The sequence below is a fragment of the Euleptes europaea genome, chromosome 7, assembly GCF_029931775.1.
Source record: "Euleptes europaea isolate rEulEur1 chromosome 7, rEulEur1.hap1, whole genome shotgun sequence".
In the NCBI taxonomy this organism is placed as follows: domain Eukaryota; kingdom Metazoa; phylum Chordata; class Lepidosauria; order Squamata; family Sphaerodactylidae; genus Euleptes; species Euleptes europaea.
The window spans coordinates 81,018,562-81,043,602 of record NC_079318.1 but is presented as its reverse complement, the minus strand read 5'-3'; the positions used below and the strand labels follow the sequence as shown (position 1 = coordinate 81,043,602).

Genomic DNA, 25,041 nt, shown 5'->3' with positions numbered 1-25,041 from the left:
AATAAATATTTGTATCTGACAAAGCGAGGTTTGACTCACAAAAGCTTACACCCTGAAAAATTTGGTTGGTCTTTAAGGAGCTATTGGACTTGAATTTTGTTCTGCTAGTACGGAGTACCACAGCTACCCACCTGAAATTAAAAGTATTGCACCTATATTTTTGACCAAAGGGGAAAGGCTTGGTTTGAGGCCTCTGCAATCTTCCTGAATTACAAGGAAACTGGCAGCAGCTGTGGAGAAACATCCCTCTCTGAATGGGCCTGGACTTATCCCCTACCGAACGGGCAAGGAGGGTTTCTAGGCCAATCGGTGCGAACGCTTCCAAGGTCAAGCAGCAGCAGCTTGCCCAAGGCGTCTCAGCAGGGCTGGCAACCAAACGAATCTGGGTCTCCTACACTGTACACTAACTACTCTTGTCATCTGTTGGCAGCGCTGAGCTCACAAAGCTGAGGAAGGAGACAGACAGATTTTGGAAATAGGGTTGCCAGTTCTGGGTTGGAAAATTCCTGGAGATTTTCGGGTTGGAGCCTGGGGAGGGTAGGACCTCAATGGAGAATAATGCCATAGAGTCCACCTTCCAAAGCAGCCATTTTCTCAAGGGGAACTGATCTCTGTAACCTGGAGATCTGTTGTAATTCCGTGAGATCTCCACCCAACAACTTGGAGACTGGCAACCCTAACTGAAAGGGTGGAGACAGACAGACCGGACAAGGGAGCCTCTAAGCACAACCCTCTCTAGTTTAATCAAGTTCTCTCACACACACTTTCTCTCCCTAAACATCCTCAATGGCTGGAAAGTGCTTTGGAAACCTGGAATTTGTTTCTTTCCAAGGTTTGTACCTCACTCATTCCACAGAGGCAGGGCAGCCAAATTGTGCAAAATACCTGACAGGCCCCCAAATAGAGTTGCCAACCTTCAGGTGGTAAAGGAGAAAAAAGACACCTCTGTACTATTATCAGGAGGATGAGAAAACCATGATAACAATGCCAATATATTATAGCTACATATACACTTTACAGTATGTGGTAATGAAACCACCAACCACAATACATTCAGTACAACAGTGGATGTGCAAAAATGCCACAATTAATCTGAAATATAAATTCTATCAGGTAAGTATCAAGTAAGTCCTTTGAAATAACTATCTTGGTCTTTTCTCAAAACAGATGCTGCAAGATGAACAGTCAAGGAGAATACGATCGTTTCGGAGCACAAGGGCTCAGTTCTTCATCAGTTCTTCAAAAGATGCAATGCATGCAATCCTATATCAACATCCATGATATCAGGTTTCAAAGAATAACCTTTTCCAGAATAAAGTGCATAATACTTCCCCAGAGGGGTAAGATGCTGAGTTCCTTCCACTCCTGGTAAGGACTCAAGTGGAGTTGAGAGATCTCCCACTATTACAACCGATCTCCAGAAATCAGTTCACCTTGAGAAAATGGCCACTTTGAAAGGTCAACTCTGTGGTATTATACTCCAGTGAAGTCCCTCCCCAAACCCCACCCTCCTCAGGCTCCACCCCCAAAATCTCCAGGTATTTCCCAGCCCTGAGCTGGCAACCCCACCCTCTAACGAGCTAATTTTGAGTGGGATGTGATTTTACCTCATAGGATGCAGGTCGAAAAGGGGGGGCTGGAGCTCAGCCAGTTCTATCGCTGTGATGCCAAGGGCCCAGATGTCACACGAGTGGTTGTAGCCACCCTTCTTCTCCACCGCAGCCACTTCTGGCGCCATCCTGGGACAGGGAACCAGATGGTGAATGTGGGGAAGGAAGGATAGTAGCACAAGAGATGTGCAGCCCAGCTGAACGCCACAGAAAACACTTTCCCCCACCTCCTCGGTCCTCTCTTTTGCCAAACGCTCCCAGATACTTCACTACCAATTTCTCCTGGGGTGAGATCTTCAAAGCATCCCTTGCTGGGTGAGTTTCCTTTGAAGAAGTACACTCAGGACATATTTTTGTTACACACTCTAACATGTCTAACCCATCATGGTTCCCAAGCACTGGATTCAGGAAGTAACAATTGTATAAAGATGTCAGAGAACTATGACAGAATCCAGGAAGCTTAGGGAAGTTTTTGGCTTGTGATGTTTAGGGTCAAGACAGGCATATTATGAACAGAGAACGCACTGGGGGTCTCTCTGCCACAGCTGAACTGGTCTTCCTTTCACCTTCACAACTATCTATTATACACCCTCCATTCCCTTTCAGGAAGCCTGTTTTTTTTAAGCATAACATGTACATCCATCTGTTCATTTGTTGCCCTATTATAATTGGAATTAGAAAAAAAAACCACTTTTCTGGACATAGAGGAAAGATTTTTGGGTGATGTTACAGACTCCAGCCAATCAGCAATATGCACAGCTGTCTTTGGCTGTGTAATTACAGATGAGCATTTTTTAAGACAGAAAAATATATTTAGGAAAGCCGCATCTGATTTGACCCCCATTGCTCTATATGTTTTACTTGTCTTTACCTACGCTAGACACTCATTCATTTTAAAAAGAAAATAAATTATGGAGGCGCAGAGTGGAAATGTCAAGGCAGAATCCCAGCAGGTCCCTAGTAGACAGTTGGACATTGACAAACTGCCTTCTAGAGGTTTGTCAATGTCCAACTGTCTATTGGGGACCTCTAGGTGTTTTATTTACTTATTTATTTGTACCCTGCCTTTCTCCCCAATGGGGGCCCAAAACAGCTTACATTGTTCTCTCTTCCATTTTATCCTCACAACAACCCTGTGAGGTAGACTAGGCTGAGAGTGTGTGACTGGCCACCCAGTGAGCTTCCATGGCATGAGTGGGGATTCAGACCCAGGTGTCTCAGATAACCAGTCCAACACTCTTAACCACCACATCACACCGGCAACCTTTTTAGGGTAAAATCCACCAGACTTAAAAAAAAAAAGACAGTTTTTGATCTGCAGAATTCAAAGCTAATATATACCACACTGTACTTCAGTCCCTTGAAAACAAAATGGCAGCATCTATTCACCGAGAAAGAATGGTCAAAGCAGACCATAAGGAATACAGTGTTATAAATGAATTTTAAGAAGTCTGGCTCTTAGAAGAAGAAGAGTTGGTTTTTTATATGCTGACTTTCTCTACCACTTAAGGAAGAAGCAAACCAGCTTACAATTACCTTCCCCTCCCCTCCCCGCAACAGACAGCCTGTGAGGTAGGTGGGGCTGAGAGGGCTCTAAGAGCTGTGGCTAGCCCAAGGTCACCCAGCTGGCTTCGTGTGTAGGAGCGGGGAAACAAATCCAGTTCACCAGATTAGCGTCTGCCGCTCGTGTGGAGGAGTGGGGAATCAAACCCGGTTCTCCAGATCAGACTCCACCGCACCAAACCACCGCTCTTAACCACTACACCACGCTGGCTCTTATCACCCCACTGTAATCCAATTCACATGCAATGGTATGTAACCGTGTGGATGACAAAGTTAAGAGGCAACCCCCCCCCAAACTCTGCATTCAGCTATACATACATTTAATTAAATGGTATATTTAATGTTTAAGAGTACCACAGTAGTGTTGCAGTCAGCATACGAGGTGCAAAACAGAAACCAATTTACCAACACCCAAAATAATTTGTTTCAATAACCATCTGAATGTAGCATAGAGATTTTTGGAGCATATGCTGCCAACGCGACATGTGTTTTTAGTCATCAGTGCGAAGTGTTTGAAGACACAAGCTAGAGAGTATTCAACAACAACAAAAAAGCAGTGATGAGACATGGGATCCCGAAGTCATACGAACAGCTTTTTCTGATACGGCCCCAGGTTTGAGCTTGGACCTTTCCCATGTTTCCCTCCCCAAGTGATGGAAGAGAGAGGGGGCCATTTTGCCCCCTGCCCCCTCCCCGGTACAGCTTCCTGCCCCACATGGTTGTCAGTCCACACAGGTTCCACAACCTCAGGAATACCCTTGTGAAGAGTCCGAAAGGACTGCTGGGGGAAACACAAGAAAGATCTGTCATCCTTGCATCCAGATTGCGGGATCCGATCCCTTAACTCTACCACAAAATGTTGCAAGCGAGAACTTAATTAATGGCGACTGTTCAAGAAGCACTTTGGAATGCCAGGAAGTTCAGACAAAAACAATTAGCAAAGTCTGTCAAAACAAGACTGAAGGTAGCAAAACAATGACACCCTCAAAGTTTCATAATACACTGAGAAACAACACCTTGACCTCTGAGTCACTGTACACAGTCGGGAAGGAAGACTCCTTCAAACAAGAAAGAGGAACTGTAAATAGATTGGAAAAATCACACTTGTGATGGTGTATGCAGCTAGAAGGCCACTGGAATTCAAGGATCTATGGAAATGCTAGTTAGTACCAGTTCCCATTAAAAGGTAAAGGTAAAGGTCCCCTGTGCAAGCACCAGGTCATTCCTGACCCATGGGGTGACGTCACATCCCGATGTTTACTAGGCAGACTGCGTTTGGGGGGTGGTTTGCCAGTGCCTTCCCCAGTCGTCTTCCCTTTACCCCCAGCAAGCTGGGTACTCATTTTACCGACCTCGGAAGGGAAGGCTGAGTCAACCTTGAGTCGGCTACCTGAAAACGACTTCCGTCGGGATCGAACTCAGGTCATGAGTAGAGCTTTTGACTGCAGTACTGCAGCTTACCACTCTGCGCCACGGGGCTCCTCAAGTTCCCAGTAGTGGCAGAAAAAAACGGGGAGATTAATAAAGCCAGCTTATCAGAACTGCTGGCTGTCAAAAGTGATTGTCCCTTGACTCTACTTGATACACATCTTGGCAACAGATGCAAACTCAATTATTGATGGGCAGAGACTAGGATATGCCTTTGGCCGATCACACGTGGGTGCTAAGTTTAGTTAAGCTGATGCAGTCTTTGATAGACACTACAGGGTATGGATTAAGGGCAGGCACCAGAGTGAAGTATGCCCATGGAAAATAGGGGGTGTCAAAACAGTGGCAGAAAGCAGAACCATTCAATTTCTTGCAAACTGGCAACCTTTTTTTTTTTTAGTTCTTGTGCATAACCAAGCAGCCCTTACAAAGATTCCTAAGCAGCTGACTCATCCCCAAAGCTCCAGATGATAAGTTAGTCACTGCAGTTGGCAGGTTCTGCTGAGTCATCCTGCCCAGACAGAACTCACAGAAAAGCACAAAGAAGGAGACATGGGAATTTTCCTCCTGTTGTGTTTATCACAAAATCACCATTTGTTGTTCTACCTTCTCGCAATACTGATATGATACAATTACTTCCATAAGATGAATTGTAAAAGATTACGAAAGCTGCGACAACTAAAATGGGAAAATGCATTCCATTGCGGAAGAGGCAGCATCTTACCCAACTGTATTACCTTTCCATGTCTTGATGGAATGCAAAGCGACATTCCCAGAGTGTCAATCATTCAACATCAGCAAATAAGAAGACTTTGACAGATACTGCAAGCTCCAGAATAGCCTCAGGGAAAAGTGAGCTTATGATAGAAACATCCATGCACTTGGAGGCCTTTGCATGTAAGATGTGTGAGTCTGACTGTCAAGAGAGAATCCGTCTTGAAGGAATTTTGCAGTCCGAGTTCTTTCCCTGACTCTCTGCAGGTGTTAGTTACCCCCCACACACAACCACACACACACAGTGGCAACTTTTCAAGGACAGGTTCTCAGGCCTGCTAAATTAGCTCATATATTCAGCCGTGAATTTGGTATGGGAGGGGGACCTCTTTCCTACCCTGGAACGTCCATGGATACTGCCCCATGATTGGTTGAAGAGGTCAGGAGGTAATGGTCAACTTTTTTCTATAAGTGTAGCTACAGAGAAGAATTTCTTATCCCTTAACCTCTTCCCCTCACTCCTCTTGCTGCCAGAAAGATACTTGTATTATGCTCTGGAAACTCTTTGCCTTAAGAACCAATTGCGCTGTGTTACGACTCCAGTAAGTAGGAAAGCTAGCCAGCTTTATTATTTTTTGTCCATTGCCATTGAACTGTATGCCTTGTTTTTAACATCTTTCTTAAATTTCTCCATTACAGCTTTACTTTGCTTTATGGTTTGTGTTACTCAGGGAGTTACTGGTACCAAACCCAGGTGAGCTCGGTTGCGTTACTGCACCAAGGCAGGGTCAGCTTGACACTGAGACACAGACAACGAAGACTTTACTCAAGGAAACTTTGTTCAAGAAATGTAGATCCAGGACACATTAACTCTGTCAAGCAATGAGGTCATTCTATATTAAGAGACGACACTCCCCAAAAGTCACCATCCAACACAATGGATAGGAAGTATGCAACAAAATGCCCCATACCAGTCCTCATGTATGCCCTTCCTCTGCCATGTGTCAGCATGAGTGGTACAAGTCTCAAACTAGGATCTGGAAGAACCAGTTTCAACTCCCCGCTCTTCCATGGAAGTTTGCCTGGTGACTTTGAGCCAGTCACTCTCGGTCAGCCTAAACTATGTCATAGGCTCGTTGGGAGGGTAAAATGGAAGCGGGAAGAATAGTGTACGTCACTCTGAGATCCTTAGAGGAAGGGTGGCATAAGAATGTACTAAATAAATAGCAATCGTAGAATCACACAAGTGAGGACTTTCAAAATTAATGCTCTCATTTGAACACATGTTGACATCTACTGAGTTAGACCCTTGGTCTATGAAGGCCAGTATTATCTATTATGACTGGCAAGCAACTTTCGGGGTTTCGGAGAGGTTATCACATCGACTATTACCTGATTCTTTTTACTGGAGATGCCAGAGACTGAACTTGTGAAGCAGATGCACTACCACTAAACCATGGCCCCTCCCCATTATAGTGAATTAGAAGCTGAGCAGATTTCATTTATGTGCTGAACACTGTGTGTTCTTCAAACAAAACTGTCAAAGCAGCGAACGTGTAGGAATCAGCAAATCTGTCAGCTATTTTTACAGTTCGAGCTTGTTCGTGAGCATATCATTAAACATAGCCATAAGCGAAAAGCCATCATAACAGCAGGCAGTAACCTCAAACTATTTCTCCTTCATCTAGTAAACACGCGAGTAAACGAATCTCTGAAAGTAGGAACATGACAAAAGTGAAATTCGAAGCAATATTGTATCCATCATGGCAGATGCATACCTCTGTGCTATAACTGAAGCCCATTCTTGAAAGGGAGGGGCAAAGCTCCTTAGGAACCAGCGTGCAAGCATAGGTGGCATCTTATAATGGAATAAGGTGTCACCTACGTCAGCGCGGTAGCAAACAAGCCAGTGTTCAGGAGCCACCAGCCCTTGCCACCTGCGCGGCCACACTGGCAGGGGTTTCCCAGAAGAGAAAGCCCGTGCTGGGGGGTGGCATTCCCAGGGGAAGAGCTGCCTTTGGGCAGCTTCCTAATGCCATTTGCCCTGGGAACGTTCCTTCACACAGCACCACCTTTTTTGGTGCCATAGCCTTGCTGTTCTCAGTTGGGGTGTCTTTTCCTTTTTTTCTTATTTTTAAATACCTTTTTTACCTCCTCAGTGGCCAGGAAGCCTCTGAGGAGGCGGCCTGGGTGTGCTGCTCCCAGCCCCGGTGGAAATATGCTCCCCCACCCCCAGGAATGGGCTATTTGCTATGAAGTGCATTACATGGGGGTTGATATATAGGAGATCTGTGTGTATTTTTTAAAAATCCATTTTCAGCATCATAGTCCTTTGGTCTTACATTCTCAGCAAAACCATGTCTCCATATTGGAGGGAGGTAAAGTTTTCAAGATACGTGGGTTGAAGCACGGCATGGTATACAGTGGTTTTGGCCTCAGCACACTCCCAAATCAAATAAAGGAAACATGCCTGCCCACTTCTACCATGCACCAAAAAAGCTCTCGAGAACTTCTGACCAGTCTACAAATCCATCAAAGCTCAAAGCACAAACACGGTTTCTCAACCCAGCATACGAACATGTGGGCTGGGAAGACAGATTGAAGAGTTCCTTGCCCAATACAGATCAGCCTACTATAATCCCAAACATTATTCCCTGCTCAAGGGCAAGTCTACTCATATACTACAAAAAACCTTGACCAACATCTTCGGTTGCCCAGAGACCTAAATCCCTGCAGAACGTTTTTTTAAAAGTAGGTATTGGTCCAGACTAGCCCCATCACGTCAGATCTCAGATGATAAGCAGGGTCAGGCCTGTGTAGTATTTGGATGGGGGACCACCAAGGAAGTCCAGGATCACCATGCAGAGGCAGGCAATGGCAAACCACCTCTGAAAGTCTCTTGCCTTGAAAACCCTACTGGGTCGCTGTAAGTCAACTATGATTTGATAGTACTTTCCACCACCACCAGGTATTGGCAGCAGAGAGTGGGGGATTATTGGGCAGGCTGAGGAAGAGAAGACAGAAGACTGGGGAGGCAGGGGGTCATCTGGATCCTCCATGGTGGCTTGGGGGTTACAAGTGCACACCTTTCCGCTCCAAACCCACCCTCCACAATCTGCCGGCCAGCAGTGGCTGAGAGGGGGGCTGTTCTCCGCTTCTGGCTCTAGGCACTTCCATGCGTACAAAACCAATATTTTTCAAGAAGCCTGAAGGTACCTAGCACAAGAGGATGCGCTCTACAATGAAGGACAGCCTCCACAATGGCCACAGAAAGAGAAGCGCATGCAGAATGAAGGCATAGGATCGAAGCCTATGTGATTATGCTAAGATTGAAACTGGGGGCTTCCCGGCTGCAGAGTTCAAGCTTTTTAGTCTAGTTTTGAAGTTGAAAAAGTCAGGTTGTCTCCATAAAATCCTGATTAAAGCCTGTGCCTCCCTCCTGCCCAGCAGCTACGCAGCAGATTCCCTTCAAGTCTGCTAGAGAGGGAATGCTGGGCAAGGGAGACCAGGCTACACAGCACTGGGGGCCACTTGCCTTCATATGGGGGGAAACAGAGGACAGTGCAAGAGCAGAGGATGCCACAAAAGCAGCACAAGTGACGGGAGAAGGAGTACAGTCCAGTGTGTTACCAATAGGGCGTTCCGATGAAGGATTTCCGCTTTGCCACAGATGCCGTCAGTTCTGCAGAGACGCCAAAATCCGCTGTTGGAAGGGGAAAAAGTGATTTGAGAAAGAATTATGGCCTGGGAAGACCCTCTCCCTGCCTTGAGATGGAAGGAAAGAGTTCAAACAGCATCAGAGGAAGAGAACTCTACATGAGGGTCTGGAAAGAAATAGGATCTAGGCTACACCTGCCACCTCTGGCTCGGGAAATTCCTGGAGATTGGAGGGTGGGGTTTGAGGAGGGGAGGAACCTCAGCTGGAGTATATAATGCCATACAGTCCACCCTCCAAAGCAACCAGTTTCTCCAGGGGAACAGATCGGGGCCTGACCTCCCTCCGGACTCCCAGGTTCTGAACTCCACAGCCTTTATTTGCTTGGTCCCTCATTCATCCACAGGGCAATGCCACCAATCAATATATATTGCCTCCTCATGCTGGCTGCCCCACTGCTCCTGTCAAAAGCCCCTCAGTTGCTAACGCCATTTTGCCAGGATGCATCCCCAGTCCAATTTAAAACAAGACCTTGCAAAAAATGAAAAATGCAAGCACATTAGGAGCTAACTAGAAACAGCTTTTGCATTTGGGGCGAAAGACAAACTGTTTCTCAAGATAACCAGTCTGAAGCTGTTTTAGTCTTCATTAAAACAACAACAACACCTGAAACAAAATGGAGAGGGGTATGAAGGAGTCACCACTTCAGACATGATATGGGGTTGACTCTAAGCTGTCAATCTTCCAAAGCTGCCTTGTTCCCACCATTTTTAGGGCAAAGGCAGCAAAATAATTCAAGATTCTTCCACTCAAGGGTCAATGATGAACAGGGTGGGGTAGGGAGGAAGTTAAAGAGAACATGTGAAAGTAATATATTTGACAAGGTGAAGAGGGGAGAATTTTGGATTAACAGCAAGAATAGGAAAAGCAGGTCGGATGTGAACAAAAAGGAGGGGGAACTGAGAGAAGGAACTGACCGAGTTTCACATCACCATCGGCTGTAAGCAGGATGTTGGCCCCCTAAAAGAGAAGCAGGAAGACTGCTGAAGAGAGATTTGGGACACAAAACGGGGAAGAGCAGGCAGCCATTTCCACAAAAGAGGGGGTCTTTTCCCTCTTCCATCCCCCCATCTTCCTTTGCAGAAGCAGCCTCAAAGGAATCTCTTAAAAGGGACAGTCCCTGGAGTAGCAGAGTCCCAGATGCTGCTGGAAGGTCTCACCTTGATGTCCCGGTGCATTTTCCCTTTGGTGTGCAGGTGGTGGAGGCCCTGGTGAGGGGCAACACAGACACAAGTATTACCATACTGCCATTGTTATTAGCCAGTGTTCAAAGCGTTCTCCCCCCTCCTCATCTCAGCCTGCTTCCCTCAGCTTCCCCTGCATCCAAAGACAGCACTGACACTCCCCACCCCTTCAGCGCTTTTCCTTCGCTTAGGAAACCTAATGAAACTGCGTCCTCACCCATTATGGCTAGGGAGAACGTCTACTGATTATATCTGAGGTTTATATGTCGCCTCATAAGAAAGGCCATGCTGGATCAGACCAAGGCCCATCAAGTCCACCTGTCTGTTCACACAGTGGCCAACCAGGTGCCTTTAGGAAGCCCACAAGCAAGACAATGACTGCAGCAGCACCATCCTGCCTGTGTTCCACAGCACCTGAGATAATAGGCATGCTCCTCTGATCCTGGAGAGAATAGGTATGCATCGTGACTAGTATCTATTTTAACTAGTAGCCATGAACAGCCCTCTCTCCCATGAACATGTCCACTCCCCTCTTAAAGCTTTCCAAGTTGGCAGCCATCACCACATCCTGGGGCAGGGAGTTCCACAATTTAACTATGCGTTGTGTGAAGAAATACTTCCTTTTATCTGTTTTGAATTTCCCTGAAGCGCATTTCAGGTGGGTAGCCATGTTGGTCTGCAGCAGAAGAGCTAAATTTGTATGTGACAAAGGGAGCTCTGACTCTCGAAAGCTTGTACCCTGGAAATCTTACTGGTCTTTAAGGTGCTGCTGGACTCAAATCTTGCTCTTATATTTCCAGCATTTCATGATGGCCTTTTGACTCTACCATTTACAACTTTCTTCCTCCCTTCATATGAAGTGGGCCCTGAACATTCACATGTGGCATTTGGGGGGGGGGGTCTCCTAGTCTACTGCAAAGCAGTGTCCCACACAAAAACCTCTCTTTCATGACAAATATTTTCAAAATGCTTCTTTTCAAAATGGTATTTCCCAACCCGGAGCTGGCAACCCTAGCCAAAAGGAATCTTTCGTGGGCACAGCTGGGCAAGTCAGGAGAGTGAAGTTTGGTGAACTTTTCAAGGGCATCAGCCAATATCAAGGTTTTAAACCAGAAATGTCCCTATTTAAAAAAAACACCAAACCAAGTTTGCATTATTTGAATCAGTGATGCTAATACACTGTCCATGGGCACCATATGGCATCTGCCAATGGGTTTCCTGACCCCCACTTGCTTCTTCCCCAAAACAATGAGCCAATCCTAGCTTTGCTCCACCTCAATGGAACAGATACTTCAGAAGAGCCCTGGAGGCATCACCTTTGTGTCTGCAGGAAACGCCCATTCAGAAACAGGCTTGGCTTGCAACTTCCTTGTATTTTGTGATTGTCCCCAGGCAAGAAGAAGAAGAGTTGGTTTTTATATGACTTTCTCTACCACTTAAGGAAAACTCAAACTGGCTTACAATTACCTTCCCTTCCCCACAACAGACACCCTGTGAGGTAGGTGGGGCTGAGAGAGCTCAAAGAGAGCTGTGACTAGCCCAAGGTCACCCAGCTGGCTTCATGTGTAGGAGTGGGGAAACAAATCCAGTTCCTAAGATTAGCTTCCACCACTCATGTGGAGGAGTGGGGAATCAAACCTGGTTCTCCAGATCAGAGTCCACCGCTCCAAACCACTGCTCTTAACCACAATACCAAGCTGGCTACCCATGGCAACCATTCTGTGATTGCCCTACGGCATCCATTTTGTGGTGGTGCCCACTCCCCTAGTATTCTGAGAATTCCAGAAGTGCCCACAGACTCAACAAGATGGGGGACCCTTGCAGTAAATGGAAGCTGTCACATCACCAACTAAAGGCCCTTTTCCTTCAAAAAATCTTAGGCGATGCAATTTAGTGGCTCCAATTGGGGTGGTGCAGCCACCAGTCTCACCACAGCTATAGCTGTTAGGCTATTCCGTCATGCTATATAGGGTTGCCAGATCTGGGTTGGGAAATACCAGGAGATTTTGGGCGGTGGAGCCTGAGGAGGGTAGGGTTTGGGGAGGGGAGGAACTTCAATGGGGTATAATGCCACAGAATCCACCTTCCAAAGTGGCCGTTTTATCCAGGGGAACTGATTTCTGTCACCCAGAGATGAGTTGTATAGCAGGAGATCTCCAGCCACTACATGGAGGTTGGTAACCCTAACTCTATAGCACTCACATGTGTTTTAAGAACAAGAATGCCAGGCATTGTTCTGCCTGTAGGAAGGTAGGGAAGGAACTGGGGAAGATCCTGCTAGCTAGCAGCAGCAGAATAGTATCATGCCAAGTTTGTTCTCTCTGTACTCAGGCACTTAAGGCCCAGGCATGCTCAGAGGCACAAGCCAAAGGACTCTTTCCTTCAGCTATGAGCCTGAGGATCGCAGCCTTGAGCTGGGCAGAGGATCAGCCAGCAGAGAGAGAAGAACTCAGAAACCATTGGCACTCAGAAATCGTGCTCTCCTGTTGGTTTCTGCTGTGTTTTTCTTCGTATTATTAGCTGCTTTGGGTCTCCATTCGGGAAGAACGCAGCACGTATATAAACAGATCTGGATTTTTATCCATTTGTCATATATTCATATTACGTTTTATTTTAAAGGCTTGTGACCTCAACTTTTCAATCTGGCTGAAGTTCTCTCACGATGGCCAGATCTCATGGTCTGCTGAGGACAAATTATAGTCATTAGGATTTCAAATTCTGCCATCCTATTTATAGGTAGTGAAACTAGTCGTTGAGAACCTGGAACATTTCCTGGAAAACCAATGAACTTAAAAGCAGCAGGATAGAAAAGACACTTCTCTCAACTATGTTTGAATTCTAGATGGTTTGGTTAACATGAGACATTTCTTGCTTATTATTTGCAATCCAGAGCGACTGGTTTCATACAAATTCACTTATGTCATTTTAATGTGTAACCTGAAAACTGACTCATGTACAGCAAACCATGAGAGAATCTTATGCACCCTTCTCAATGTTTCTGGCTTCCCGCTGAAACATATCCTAATCCTCAGAATAAACCCAGTTTATTTGAAACATTCTGTCTGCATGCTTTTCTGCGGTTGTTTGTCCACAAGTAGAGAACCCTGTGCCACGGGTCCGGTAGCCTAGTCCTCTAGACTGTAACAAAATGCCTTTTCCTCCACATACTCTATTCTCCAAAGGCTCACACTCAATAAAGCCATGGGGAAAAAATCCCAGAGTACAGCTTTGCTTGCCTTGCTAGACCCAACCTTCCATATTCCCAAGAGTAGATGGATGCACCCTAGCAAGAAAACGCCAGCCCTGCTCCTGTAATGTATACATGAGCAAGCAGGAGTTAAGTCATGCTAGCTTTTGATGAGGAGTCTACCCTCCTGCCAGCGTGGTGTAGTGGTTAAGAGCGGTGGTTTGGAGCGGTGGACTCTAATCTGGAGAACTGGGTTTGATTCCCCACTCCTCCATATGTGTGGCAGAGGCTAATCTGGTGAACTGGATTTGTTTCCCCACTCCTACACATGAAACCAGCTGGGTGACCTTGGGCTAGTCACACTCTCTCAGCCCCAACTACCTCACAGGGTGTCTGTTGAGGGGAGGGGAAGGGAAGGTGATCGTAAACCGGTTTGATTCTTCCTTAAGTCGTGTAGAAAATTGGCATATAAAAACCAACTCTTCTTCTGCTGCTGCTTCCTCACTTAGGTCACCCATCTTGGGACCAATTAAGATTGCCAGAGAGGCCTGGGAGACGCTTCTATGTGGCTGGGTCCCACAATACTTTGAAAATGTCTATAGCTAAATGGGGTCGGGTAACATACAGAACAGGCCTTAAGAGCCGTGGCTGAGAGGATCTGTTTTGTATGCTAAAGGTCCCTGGTTCAATCCCTGGCACCCCCAGTTAAAAGGATCTTTAGCAGCAGGTGCTGGTAAAGTCCTTCCTCTGCCTGAGCCCTTGGATGCCAATCACAGTAGGCCATAGTGAGTGAGACGGAACCATGGCTGTGGCTCAGTGGCAGAGCATCTGCTTGGCATGCAGAAGGTCTCAAGTTCAATCCCTGGCATCTCCCATTAAAAAGATCTGGCAGTAGGTGATATGAAAGATCTTTCTCTGCCTGGGACCCTGGAGAGCAGCTGCCAGTCTGAGTAGACAATACTGACCTTGATGGACCAATGGTCTGATTCAGTACAAGGCAGGTCTGTGATCTGACTCTACGTAAGACAGGGTTAGTGTGAATGGTATATACCTAAGGCATGATGTCAAATGCCTGTGATAACACAGCATAAATAAACCTGGAAAAACATCACCTTCAGAAAGAAGATGCCAGAGATTGAATTGGGAACCCTCTCTCTGCAAATCATTTGCTCTGCTACTCAAAAGAGTGTGTGCACATTGTTTGTCCCTGTGCGGCACCTTCCTAAACATGTGCACAAAGAGCCACACAGCTGTTGACACACCTCATTCCCACTATTGTAGCACTTTCTGCTGCAGGAAGACAGGAAGATAACAGAGTGAACAACGGAAAAGTGCACTTCCTGGAGAGCCAGATCCAACTGCAGCCAGGGCAGGAATGAGGGCTTTGTTTTTAAACAGAGATGTTGGCTATTAACTTAGAAATCTTCTGTCCTAATGCAAGGTTTCCAGTGGCTGGTTGCGGTTAACCAGTAGTGAAAGGGGAAAAAGACAGATTGCATAGGATCCAAGGGACCTTCTTCTTGACTGGTACTTTTTATATTCCAGAGCTGAGCAGTGGCACCGCAACAAGTTTTTGGGCAAAGTCCTGGTTCAGATTAAACTCTGGAGGAATCCTGAGACCAACCCCATATTTTTGCAATGGTTTCTGAAGCAAAAGAAGAATACGGTATGAGCACACATGCAGCAGCTTTATGCCAAGTCAGATCCTGGCTCTCTCTCTGACTGGGAGAAGCTTTTTCTAGGGTCTCAGGTGAAGGCCTTCCAGATCACCTACCAACCCGATCCTTTGAACTAGAGATGCTGTGGACTGAACCCGCATGCAAAGCAGATGCTCTACCATGGAGCCACAGCCTCTCTCTTTAAGGACCAATTATTCCCAGGTTAAAAACTCAGGTTCTTAACTGGAGATGATGGGAATCAAACCTGGGACCTTCTGCATGCAAAGCGGATGCGCTACCACTGAGCCATGGCCCTCACCCATGTCACAGAGGGGAAGTGGCCCTAGACACAGATAGTGAGCATTACAGCATCTTACATCCCTCCCTCATCTTTTGTTGGTGCCCGGAAAAGCGAGCAGCTGCCAGTGCCATCTGAGCACAGTCTGCCCAAAGACACGCCCTCCCCCATTCCCACTCAACCATACCCACACACTCACCTGGAGTGTTTCCCTGCAGACGTATGCAATCTGTTTTTCTGAGAGGGGACCAGTGGCTGAAGGGAAGAACCAGAAGTGCAATTATTTTGGGTATTTAAATATTTGCTGCTTCTCCAAAAAAGTGCCTGAGGAGGCTGACATCACTACACATTAAAATATATGAATATGCATACTCTGTAACAACCTCCCCCAGCCCTAACGACACTAACAGAAATAGCTTCTCTGTTAATGAAATAAGAGCCCCGTGGCACAGTATGATAAGCTGCAGGACTGCAGTCCAAGCTCTGCTCATGACCTGTGTTCGATCCTGATAGAAGTCGGTTTCAGGTAGCCGGCTCAAGGTTGACTTAGCCTTCCATCCTTCCGAGGTCGGTAAAACGAGGACCCAGCTTGCTGGAGGTAAAGTGTAGATGACTGGGGAAGGCAATGGCAAACCACCCAGTAAACACAGTCTACCTAGTAAACATTGTGATGTGATGTCACCCCATGGGTCAGTAATGACCCAGTGCTTGCATCTTGAAACTTGGTGGATGAGTTTTGCTCATGGCAATGTTTGGAGACAGAATTTTTTCCCCCCTGTGGTTGTGATTCCCTGGTAGCATGTGGCCTTCTTATATGATTTGGTGGTGGAAAGTGCCGTCAAGTCACAGCTGACCCCTCATGGTGTTTTCAAGGCATCAGAATTTCAGAAGTGCTTAACCATTGCCTGCCTCTGCGTAGCGACCCTGGACTTCCTTGGTAGTCTCCCATCCAAGTACTAACCAGGGCTGACCCTGACAAGATATCCTAGGCCATCCAGGTCAGGGCATCCATGAGTTACTTCAAACTATTGCTGTATAAGGGTGAAGGCAGAAGCATGTATCTTGAGCAGTCATCCTGCTGTCACATCCTTTTTAAACAGAGGTTCAAACTCCCTAGGAGCAACTGGTTCTTCCTGTTTCAAGGCAAAACCAGCAGGGCAGGATGCTGATTGCCTGGCCTTTGCGACTATCATCCGGCTGTTCAGAGAGGTGACTGGTTGAACCTGGTGGTAATCCCAAAGCCACCTCCCCATCAGGCTGTGTGGAGTGCTGACTGGCTGGCTTTTGTGGCAATCACAAAGCCACTCTCCCCAAGTGGATAGAAATGCCAGACACATTGGGGTGGGGGGAGAGCTACAGAGGCCTGTGCAAATGAGGAGGAATTGGGGGGAGTAGATGAAAATTCATATTCAAGGATGCGTCTAGGACTGCGCTTAAGGAGAACCTGAGCTTGACTTGCAACAGAAAAACCCACTCCCGGACAGAAGAAAGTGTTTCAGCTTTAACATCTTCTCGCAGGGCCCTTACTCTCTGCCTACAGTCCCGTGAACTGCAAATTCTGATTTCTGGGGAGGGTGAGAGATGCTGAATGGAAGTGGCTTCCTTGGGGACAGGGAGTGGACTCAATTGCCTTCCATTCTGGTCGATCCCACCCCTATCTTCTACACTAGGAAAGAACCACCTGCTGAATCCCACACACCCCCCCCGTTATGGAGTAATTAACTAGATGTCAGGTAAACCACATTTCTTCTTCCAACCTTCCCCCCCACCCCCCAATGATACAATCTGTGTGGAGACAAAAGGGGAAGTAAAACCCTTCAGAAAGTGAAGTAGATGTATTATTGCAACAGGCCAGACTGTAGAAAGGTTTCCTATTTATTAAGGAAGGAAGCCTACACTTCTGTGCATAGAACACACTCCTTTCTGTCATTGGGATCACAAGCCTATCAGTACAGGTTGAATATCCCTTATCCAAAATGCCTGGAACCAGTAGTGTTCCATATTTCACTTCTTTCCATATTTTGGAATATTTGTATATACATAATCTTGGGGATGGGCCCAAGTCTAAACACAAAATTCATTTACTGGTATGTTTTATATACACCTTATACACATAGCCTGAAGGTAATTTTATACAATATTTTAAATAATTTTGTGCATGTGGGGCATCGTGGGGAACCTGCCATTGGCATGAACCTGCACACGTGCCATTTTATTACCCTTTGTATGTACTCAACAAGTTTTGGATTTTGGAGTATTTTGGATATCAGATTTCCGGATAAGGGATACGCAACCTGTATAACCATAATATATCATCATGATGCTGATTCTCTCTTCTTTCACCCCACACATGGTTTGTTCTGTTGCTCTGTTCTGGCATCCAAAAATCTAGCATTAATTACAAACTCTCACGGGATTTTGGAATTTTGCATTGTAAGAGAAGGAGGAAATTGGAACATTGGGGGTGCTTTAGGAGGTTGGATACAAATTCTTGTACAAGGTTGGAAAGCTATGTGAAAGTTGTAGTAAACCTGCCTATACCACACCACAGTGAAGGCTCATCAGCTCTAACTGCTTATTTCTGCTGTACTTATTCAAACGGTTCTCTACAATAACGGAAGGAAAGACTCAAGTCCCTTTCAAAGAACAGAAGAAAAAGGGGAAGGAATGGTATGAAGAAACATCTGGATATGGAAAAAATTAGACAAGGAAAAGTAGATTCTGTATGTTGGAGATTGCACTAGGAAGTGAATGATTACAATAGCAGACTCCAGCAGCCTGTGGAATGAGATGTGGTTAATTACAACCGTCATTAGCAAAGCCATTTCCAATTCCAAAAGACAATGCAGACAATTGTCTTCTGCAATTCCTTCTGGAGCAGGAAACAGAACCTAGAAATCTAGCCACGTACACACACACAGCCACACTGCAATCCATTGGGAACTGTGCCAGTAGAGACACCTGAGGGAGCCCCGCAGAACGCTCAACACCAAAACTCACAGTGGTAGATCTCCTGCAAAGAGCCCCCTCCGCAGTACTCCATGCAAATCCATAGACGGTCATTTCTAGAACAGAGAAGCAGAAATAAACCTACATCTTACAATGGCTTTTTCTTCTGATTTAAAAAAAATAGTCTTTCCTTTTCCTCTCAGAGATGGCTTTGGGAAAGCAGATGAGGTGAGCCAGCATGGTGGAGTGGTTAAGAGTGGTGGGTAGGAGCAGTGGACTCTTATCTGGAGAACCGGGGTTGATTCCCCACTCCTCCACATGAGCGGCGGACACTAATCTGATGAACTGGGTTTGTTTCCCTACTCCTACACATGAAGCCAGATGGGTTACCTTGGGCTAGTCACAGTTCTCTCAGCCCCACTTGCCTACCAAGGTGTCTGTTGTGGGGGAGGACAATGGAAGGTGATTGTAAGCCGCTTTGAGACCCCTTAAAGGTAGAGAAAAGCGGGTACAAAAACCAACTCTTCTTCTTATCCTCAGAGATCTAGAACCCTTCTCTTTGGGGGAGGATTTCCAGATGAGCATTGCTTTTAGGCAGCCCTTCAACCCTCACCATTAAAAACCACAAAGCAACAATGACCATCCACTCAAGACCACTGAACACAGATCTCTTACCCCTTCATGCACTTAGAACCGTATTTAACTACTGAACTCATAAGAAGTTGTTTCATCTCCTTCTTCCAATGGAAGGAATTGTGGCTTCCTGGGGGCACCTGGTTGGTCACTGTGTGAACAGACTGCTGGACTTGATGGGCCTTGGTCTGATCTAGCAGGGCCTTTCTGATGTTCTTATGTTCTTATGAATCCTTCTTGGGGTTAGGATGACTAGGAGTACATAGCTAAGACGGTGGTAATTCATGTGGTAATTCATTACCCACGTGTAGGGGGTTGGGTGAAGTAGGGTGGGATCAGCTTTCAAGGTTTAAGAAACATCCCACTTGGGGAATTTAGTTTTTGTGGGTATGGTCCTAAGGTAGGACAAGAAGCCCCAAACCTAGACCATGTGCAAATTGCCATGCCTTGCTAGTGGATAAACTCAGACAGCTCCGACAATTTGAAATTGGCATGAGGTGAAACGTTTTCAGGTCAAAGGATGCAGCAGTGAAGAGGTTTTGAGCCCCCAAACTCTCAACCACAATTTGAAATGTCTCAGTTCTTCCCTTCTCCAGGTAAGCCTCTCACCTGAGATAGCTGCCAAAATATGTCACAACATTGGGGTGGCGACAATCCCTGAGAGTGGTGATTTCTTGCTGAATGGATCCAATGTCGTCCCCTGAGGAGACAAAAAGAAGACACCGTTTCTGGTACAAGTGGGGCTCTCTTTCACAATCATCCTTCGCCCGACACCTCCAGTTTCCAAAGTTGGCAACCTGTTTCGTGCTTGTCCTTTCTCAACTGCCCAGTGAGGTTGGCAATGTAAGTGTCCTAACTTGCAGGGCTGACTTCTTGATCTTAGACCCAGGAGGACTAAAGGCTTAGTCTCTTGGTCTCTGGCTGATGGGGCAGTTAAGGGGAGTGGTGGTAGCGCTACCCTGGGGTTGTGAAGAGTCACACCTCAATACCTTGTGGCTTTGCCTTGTACCAAATCCTTCACCCTTAAGGAGGCTTTCATAAGCCTTTGACAACCCATTCTGCCACAAAATGATCAGCACTTGAAATTCTGCATACTTTAGGCTGGTATCCAAAGAGATGTACAGGCTCACCCAAGAGGGCTTTAGTAGCCCAATACATTTTTTTTAATTTTTCTTTGGACAACCGCCTTCCCTTCCCATTCTTTCTCTCACAGAATTACTGGCTTTAGGCCCAAACCATATTATTCAGGAGTTCTTACAGCCAGATCTCCTAACATTCTGATTTTTCACTTAAGAGCAGTAGCAGCCCACCTACCTTTCAGGAGGGAGCAAAGAAATGCTTAACTCCATCCCACTTCCATTTTACTAATCTAAATTGCCCTTCCAAAATTCCTGGTTTTCCCCACTGGAGAAAACATTCAGAGTTGAACAAACACACCCACAGAGCACAGTGTCTCTGCTCCAATCTTATTTCTTGCTGTCTACATATTTAATGTTTATTCTGCTTCCCATCCAAGGAACTCAGGGAAACATACATGAACTTTACTCCCCTCTTTGTTTTATCCTCACAACAATCCTGTGAGGTAGATTAGGCTGAGAGAGCTGCTACTAGCCCATGAACACCCAGAGAGCCTCATGGCTGAGCGTGGGTTTGAATCAGAATCTGTCCAGGCCTAGACCTGTAACTAGTATACCACGCTCGCTCTCCCCTTCAGAAGTGAAGAAGAAGAGTTGGTTTTTATATGCCGATTTCCCCTGCCTTTTAAGGAGAATCAAACCGGCTTACAGTCACCTTCCCTTCCTCTCCGCACAACAGACACCTTGTGAGGTAGGTACGGCTGAGAGAGCTCTAAGAGAGCTGTGACTAGCCTAAGGTCACCCAGTTGGCTTCATGTGGAGGAGTGAGGAAACTAACCTGGTTCACCAGATTAGCGTCCGCCGCTCATGTGGAGGAGTGCGGAATCAAACCCGCTTCTCCTGATTAGAGATCACTGCTCTTAACCACTACACCACACTGGCTCTTGACAACCAAATCCATGGGTGACTTGAAGTAAGGGATTTGCTTAATGTTCTTGCATGTGTACAGAAAGACAAAGATAAACTGATTTCACAACTGGCCCCTTTTTTCCCTCCAAGCAGACACAATTCTGAGCGAAAAAGAGGAGGAGAGAGCCACGTACACCCCTCTGAGCTCACCCCTGAGAAGATAAAAATGGAAAGCCATAACCTTGCCTAAAATCTCTGACCCACCACAGCATTTCCCCTTCATATCCCATCCAAACCTGGGGAGGCGGGAGTTTGAACTGTCATCAATACAGAAACTGTGGAGGAAGGGCCACTTCCCTCCTTTACCTGGATCAAGTTTCACTATCTTGATAGCTGCTAATTCCCCCGTCTCAGTGTCACGGGCCTGTGGAGACAAACCATTAAGTTAATGTCAAGGGAGAGGTAATTAAACATTTACTTAGGAAGATTTGGAGTGTCTGAACCCTCCCCCAGTCTAGCTCTAACCATCTATCAGCCTTATTCTGTCATGGTTCATTTACCCCTCCCTATACCAAATAGATTCCTTTGAAATGTGGTGTTGGAGGAGAGTGTTACGGATACCCTGGACCGCCAAAAAAACCAAATCAGTGGGTTATAGATCAAATCAAGCCTGAACTGACCCTAGAAGCTAAAATTACTAAACTGAGGCTGTTGTATTTTGGTCACGTCATGAGATGACAAGAGTCACTGGAAAAGACAGTCATGCTAGGAAAAGTTGAGGGCAGCAGGAAAAGAGGAAGATCCAACAAGAGATGGATTACTCAATAAAGGAAGCCACAGCCTTCAATTTGCAGGATCTGAGCAGGGCTGTCAAAGATAGGACATTCTGGAGACTTTCCTTCATAGGGTCGCCATGAGTCGGAAGCGACTTGACGGCACTTAACACACACATACCAACCCCATATACAGTCTCTTGGTCTTGCCCTATTTTCCCCTGGAAAGCCACAGGGCCTATTTACGCCTGCTTGCTCATTTTGCCATTTCTCAGGGTTCAGCTTCTTTCCTTAGGATCTGTAGCAACTACATTTCTAAGTGGTGGATCCCTCTTTAGGATACGTATAAACGCATGCACACATACGCCAAGATGTCCATTTTACCCACTACAGTTGCAGAGGTATATTAGCCTAGAATCTAAAAGGCTATCGTACTTCGGTCACATCATGAGAAGACAAGAGTCACTGGAAAAGACAGTAATGCTAGGAAAAGTTGAAGGCAGCAGGAAAAGGGGCAGGCCCAACACGAGATGGATTGACTCAATCAAGGACAGAAGCCACGGCCCTCAGTTGCAAGATCTGAGCAAGGCTGTTAACGACAGGACGTTTTAGAGGTCATTAATTCATAGGGTCGCCATAAGTCAGAAGCGACTGGACGGCAGTAAACACACACAAGCACCTTATCAGTCCATTATGCAATCTACAAGCAAACGCACAAACACCGTCTTAGCTTTTAAATCAAAGGAGAACATGATGCTGTGGAGGAAATTAATAAAGCGCAGAGATTTCAGAGTCCCTTATTTCCATCTGTTGGAAGGTATGGAATTGAGGCCACTCCTTGGAGTTTGTTCCAGTTTCTGAACCCGGGGAGGGCAGGTGCAAACGGCTCACAAGCATGTCTCTCGCACACGTCCACATGATACCTTAGAGCCCTCCTGAGCCAGCCTTGATTCCCACGCAAAATCCAGAGGAAATTCCCCACCCCATTTTCCAAGGAATCATCTCCCCTGCTGCGGTCACAAGGCCAAACAGTAAGCAGGAGGAGACTGTATTATATTTTCGCAGACAAATGTTTTCTTCCCCACCTTTTCTTCCAAGGCAAAATTAACATCAACAAAGCATAACCTTTGCCCAAATTTCTCACCCACGCAAACTCCAATATTCATTTTCATGTCAGAGAAGTCAAGTTACTTGTTCCAAAATAACATACCTACCCAGCTTCTTCCCCGCCAACCACACCGTGTGTGTGTGTGTGTGTGTGTGTGTAAAGTGCCTTCAAGTCGCAGCTGACTTATGGGGACCCCTTTTGGGGTTTTCATGGCAAGAGACTAACAGAGGTGGTTTGCCAGTGCCTTCCTCTGCACAGCAACCCTGGTATTCCTTGGTGGTCTCCCATCCAAATACTAACCAGGGCCAACCCTACTTAGCTTCTGAGATCTGACAAGATGGGCCATCCAGGTCAGGGTCCCACCCAAACCAGTAGTAATGAAAGAAGATGTGGCAGGATGTTAGTTCTCAGGCCTTAAGGTAGACCCAACCCTGAACTTCTTTTGAGCATCAGCAGTAAGCTCTGGAATGCACAAGATAAAAAAAGAATGCCCCAGAGCACATGCAAAGCGTACATGCCTCACCACACTGACTAATCCTAGCCAACCTTCACTCAGCTGAGATTTAAACACCTTCAGGTCATAGCATGTAACTTTCGAAGGTTTTAGCCCTGGCAAGTCCTTCTAGAACTGACCCACTGCGGTGTTCAGCAAGGGACCTCAGCCCAGGCCCCAGGATCACAGCCAGACACATGCCTAGGTTTGGGGAGAAGGCAAACAAGCCCCACACCGCTCTGCTCCCTCTCTTGGCAGGCAGTGAGGCAACTTCCTGTCCTCCCTGCAGAGCCGGCTGCGCTACCGCTAGCACAAAGGGCGTGGGGTGTGTTATGCATGCATGCCTCCCCCAAACCGTCCTGACGCCTGCGGAGAGGAAGGAGACGGGGCAACCTCTCCTTCACCTGAACACCCTTTGATAATGCTTCTCCCTAACAGATACCGTGCAAAGGCCCCAAACACACAACAAGAACAAAAATAAAACCACGCTTTAAGAATATTTTGGGGTGGGTGGAGCGAGGTGCCAGAGCATCACCTTCTTCCGGGCTTTTGTTTTGAAGCAAAACGGGGGGGGGTGTCAAAAGGGCTCCATCAGGGCTGGCTCAGGAGATGCTGTGGTCGCATGCAGCTGTTCCAGATGATCCAGCGGGGGAGCCTCAATCGAGGCTCAGACCTTAGGATCCCTTGTGACGCTGCCACAGTGGCGACGCACAACTCTCGTGTGGCTGCAGCACTGCGATGGATCTTGGGGGAGGGGAAGTCAACTTGCGCTTCTCAGATCACCTGATGCTTCACTGGCACCCCTTACAAACATTACTGGCACCTTAAGAGACTGAGCTTGCACGAAGCCCATCCGTGGAACAGGACGGCTCCTCCCACCCTACCCTGAAACCCAAATTGGAGCTGTGGTTATCCAGCATGTAGCCCTGAAACGCATGAATCAGCAGCAACGACAGAAACAATGTCCTCCATGCGTGGCAGAATGCTCCACTGTTATGCAACCACAGCTGGCCCCCCACGGTGAGGGACTCATGTAAGCAGGCACCCCAGCACTGATCACAGCCCCATGTCCTTGGGTATTGGAGCTCCTTCCACCACACTCTTCCAATCCAGAGCACAACTTGGGAGTCCCGACTCTCAGGGCCTAACTCCACTTCTTCCCCAGGCGCACTTGATCAAATGTGTACTGCAAGTTTGGTACCGGGAACCTAATCCCAGGTCAGTTTGGATCAGCAGCAAGACACTTTGGGAGAGGATGCGTCAGCCTTCTCTGAGTCCTGCAGAATCACAACACAACTGCCTGTGGCGAACGCAGCCTTCTAAATGGTTGCCAAACTCCAGGTACTAGCTGGAGATATCCTGCTATTACAAGTCGATCGAGATCACCTGGAGAAAATGGCTGCTTTGGCAACTGGACTCTATGGCATTGAAATTCCTCCCCTCCCAAAACCCCACCCTTCCCAGGCTCCACTTCCAAAACCTCCCACTGGTGGCAAAGAGGGACCTGGCAACCCTAAGCGAGATACAGGGATTGTATCACCCCAGTACTGAAAGATTGCACAGGCTGCCCATTTCTTTGCAGGCAAAATTCTGGTTCTTACTCTTAAAGCCCTAAATCAGGGGTGTGAAACATACGGCCCAGATCTTATCCAGCCCGCGAGCCAGCTGAAGCAGCCACCCCCTGCCCGCTGCTGATCTGGGCCGGCAGGTCGCCAGCCGAGGTAGCCACCTTCCCCAGTCCCG

At 46.8% G+C, this 25,041-nt stretch overlaps 1 protein-coding gene across 1 annotated transcript in view; it reads right to left on the bottom strand.

Annotated features, from left to right (window-relative positions):
- The window catches only part of MAP4K2 (mitogen-activated protein kinase kinase kinase kinase 2), a 149,875-nt gene that overhangs the window by 119,945 nt on the left and 4,889 nt on the right, over positions 1-25,041 (bottom strand). Inside the window, exons 2-9 of the mRNA XM_056853884.1 lie at positions 21,291-21,348; positions 19,549-19,639; positions 18,358-18,422; positions 15,557-15,612; positions 10,191-10,238; positions 9,948-9,990; positions 8,946-9,018; positions 1,608-1,739 (exon numbers count right to left, since the gene is read on the bottom strand). Coding sequence (XP_056709862.1) covers positions 1,608-1,739; positions 8,946-9,018; positions 9,948-9,990; positions 10,191-10,238; positions 15,557-15,612; positions 18,358-18,422; positions 19,549-19,639; positions 21,291-21,348 — 566 coding nt within the window. The remainder of the gene's footprint in view (positions 1-1,607; positions 1,740-8,945; positions 9,019-9,947; positions 9,991-10,190; positions 10,239-15,556; positions 15,613-18,357; positions 18,423-19,548; positions 19,640-21,290; positions 21,349-25,041) is intronic.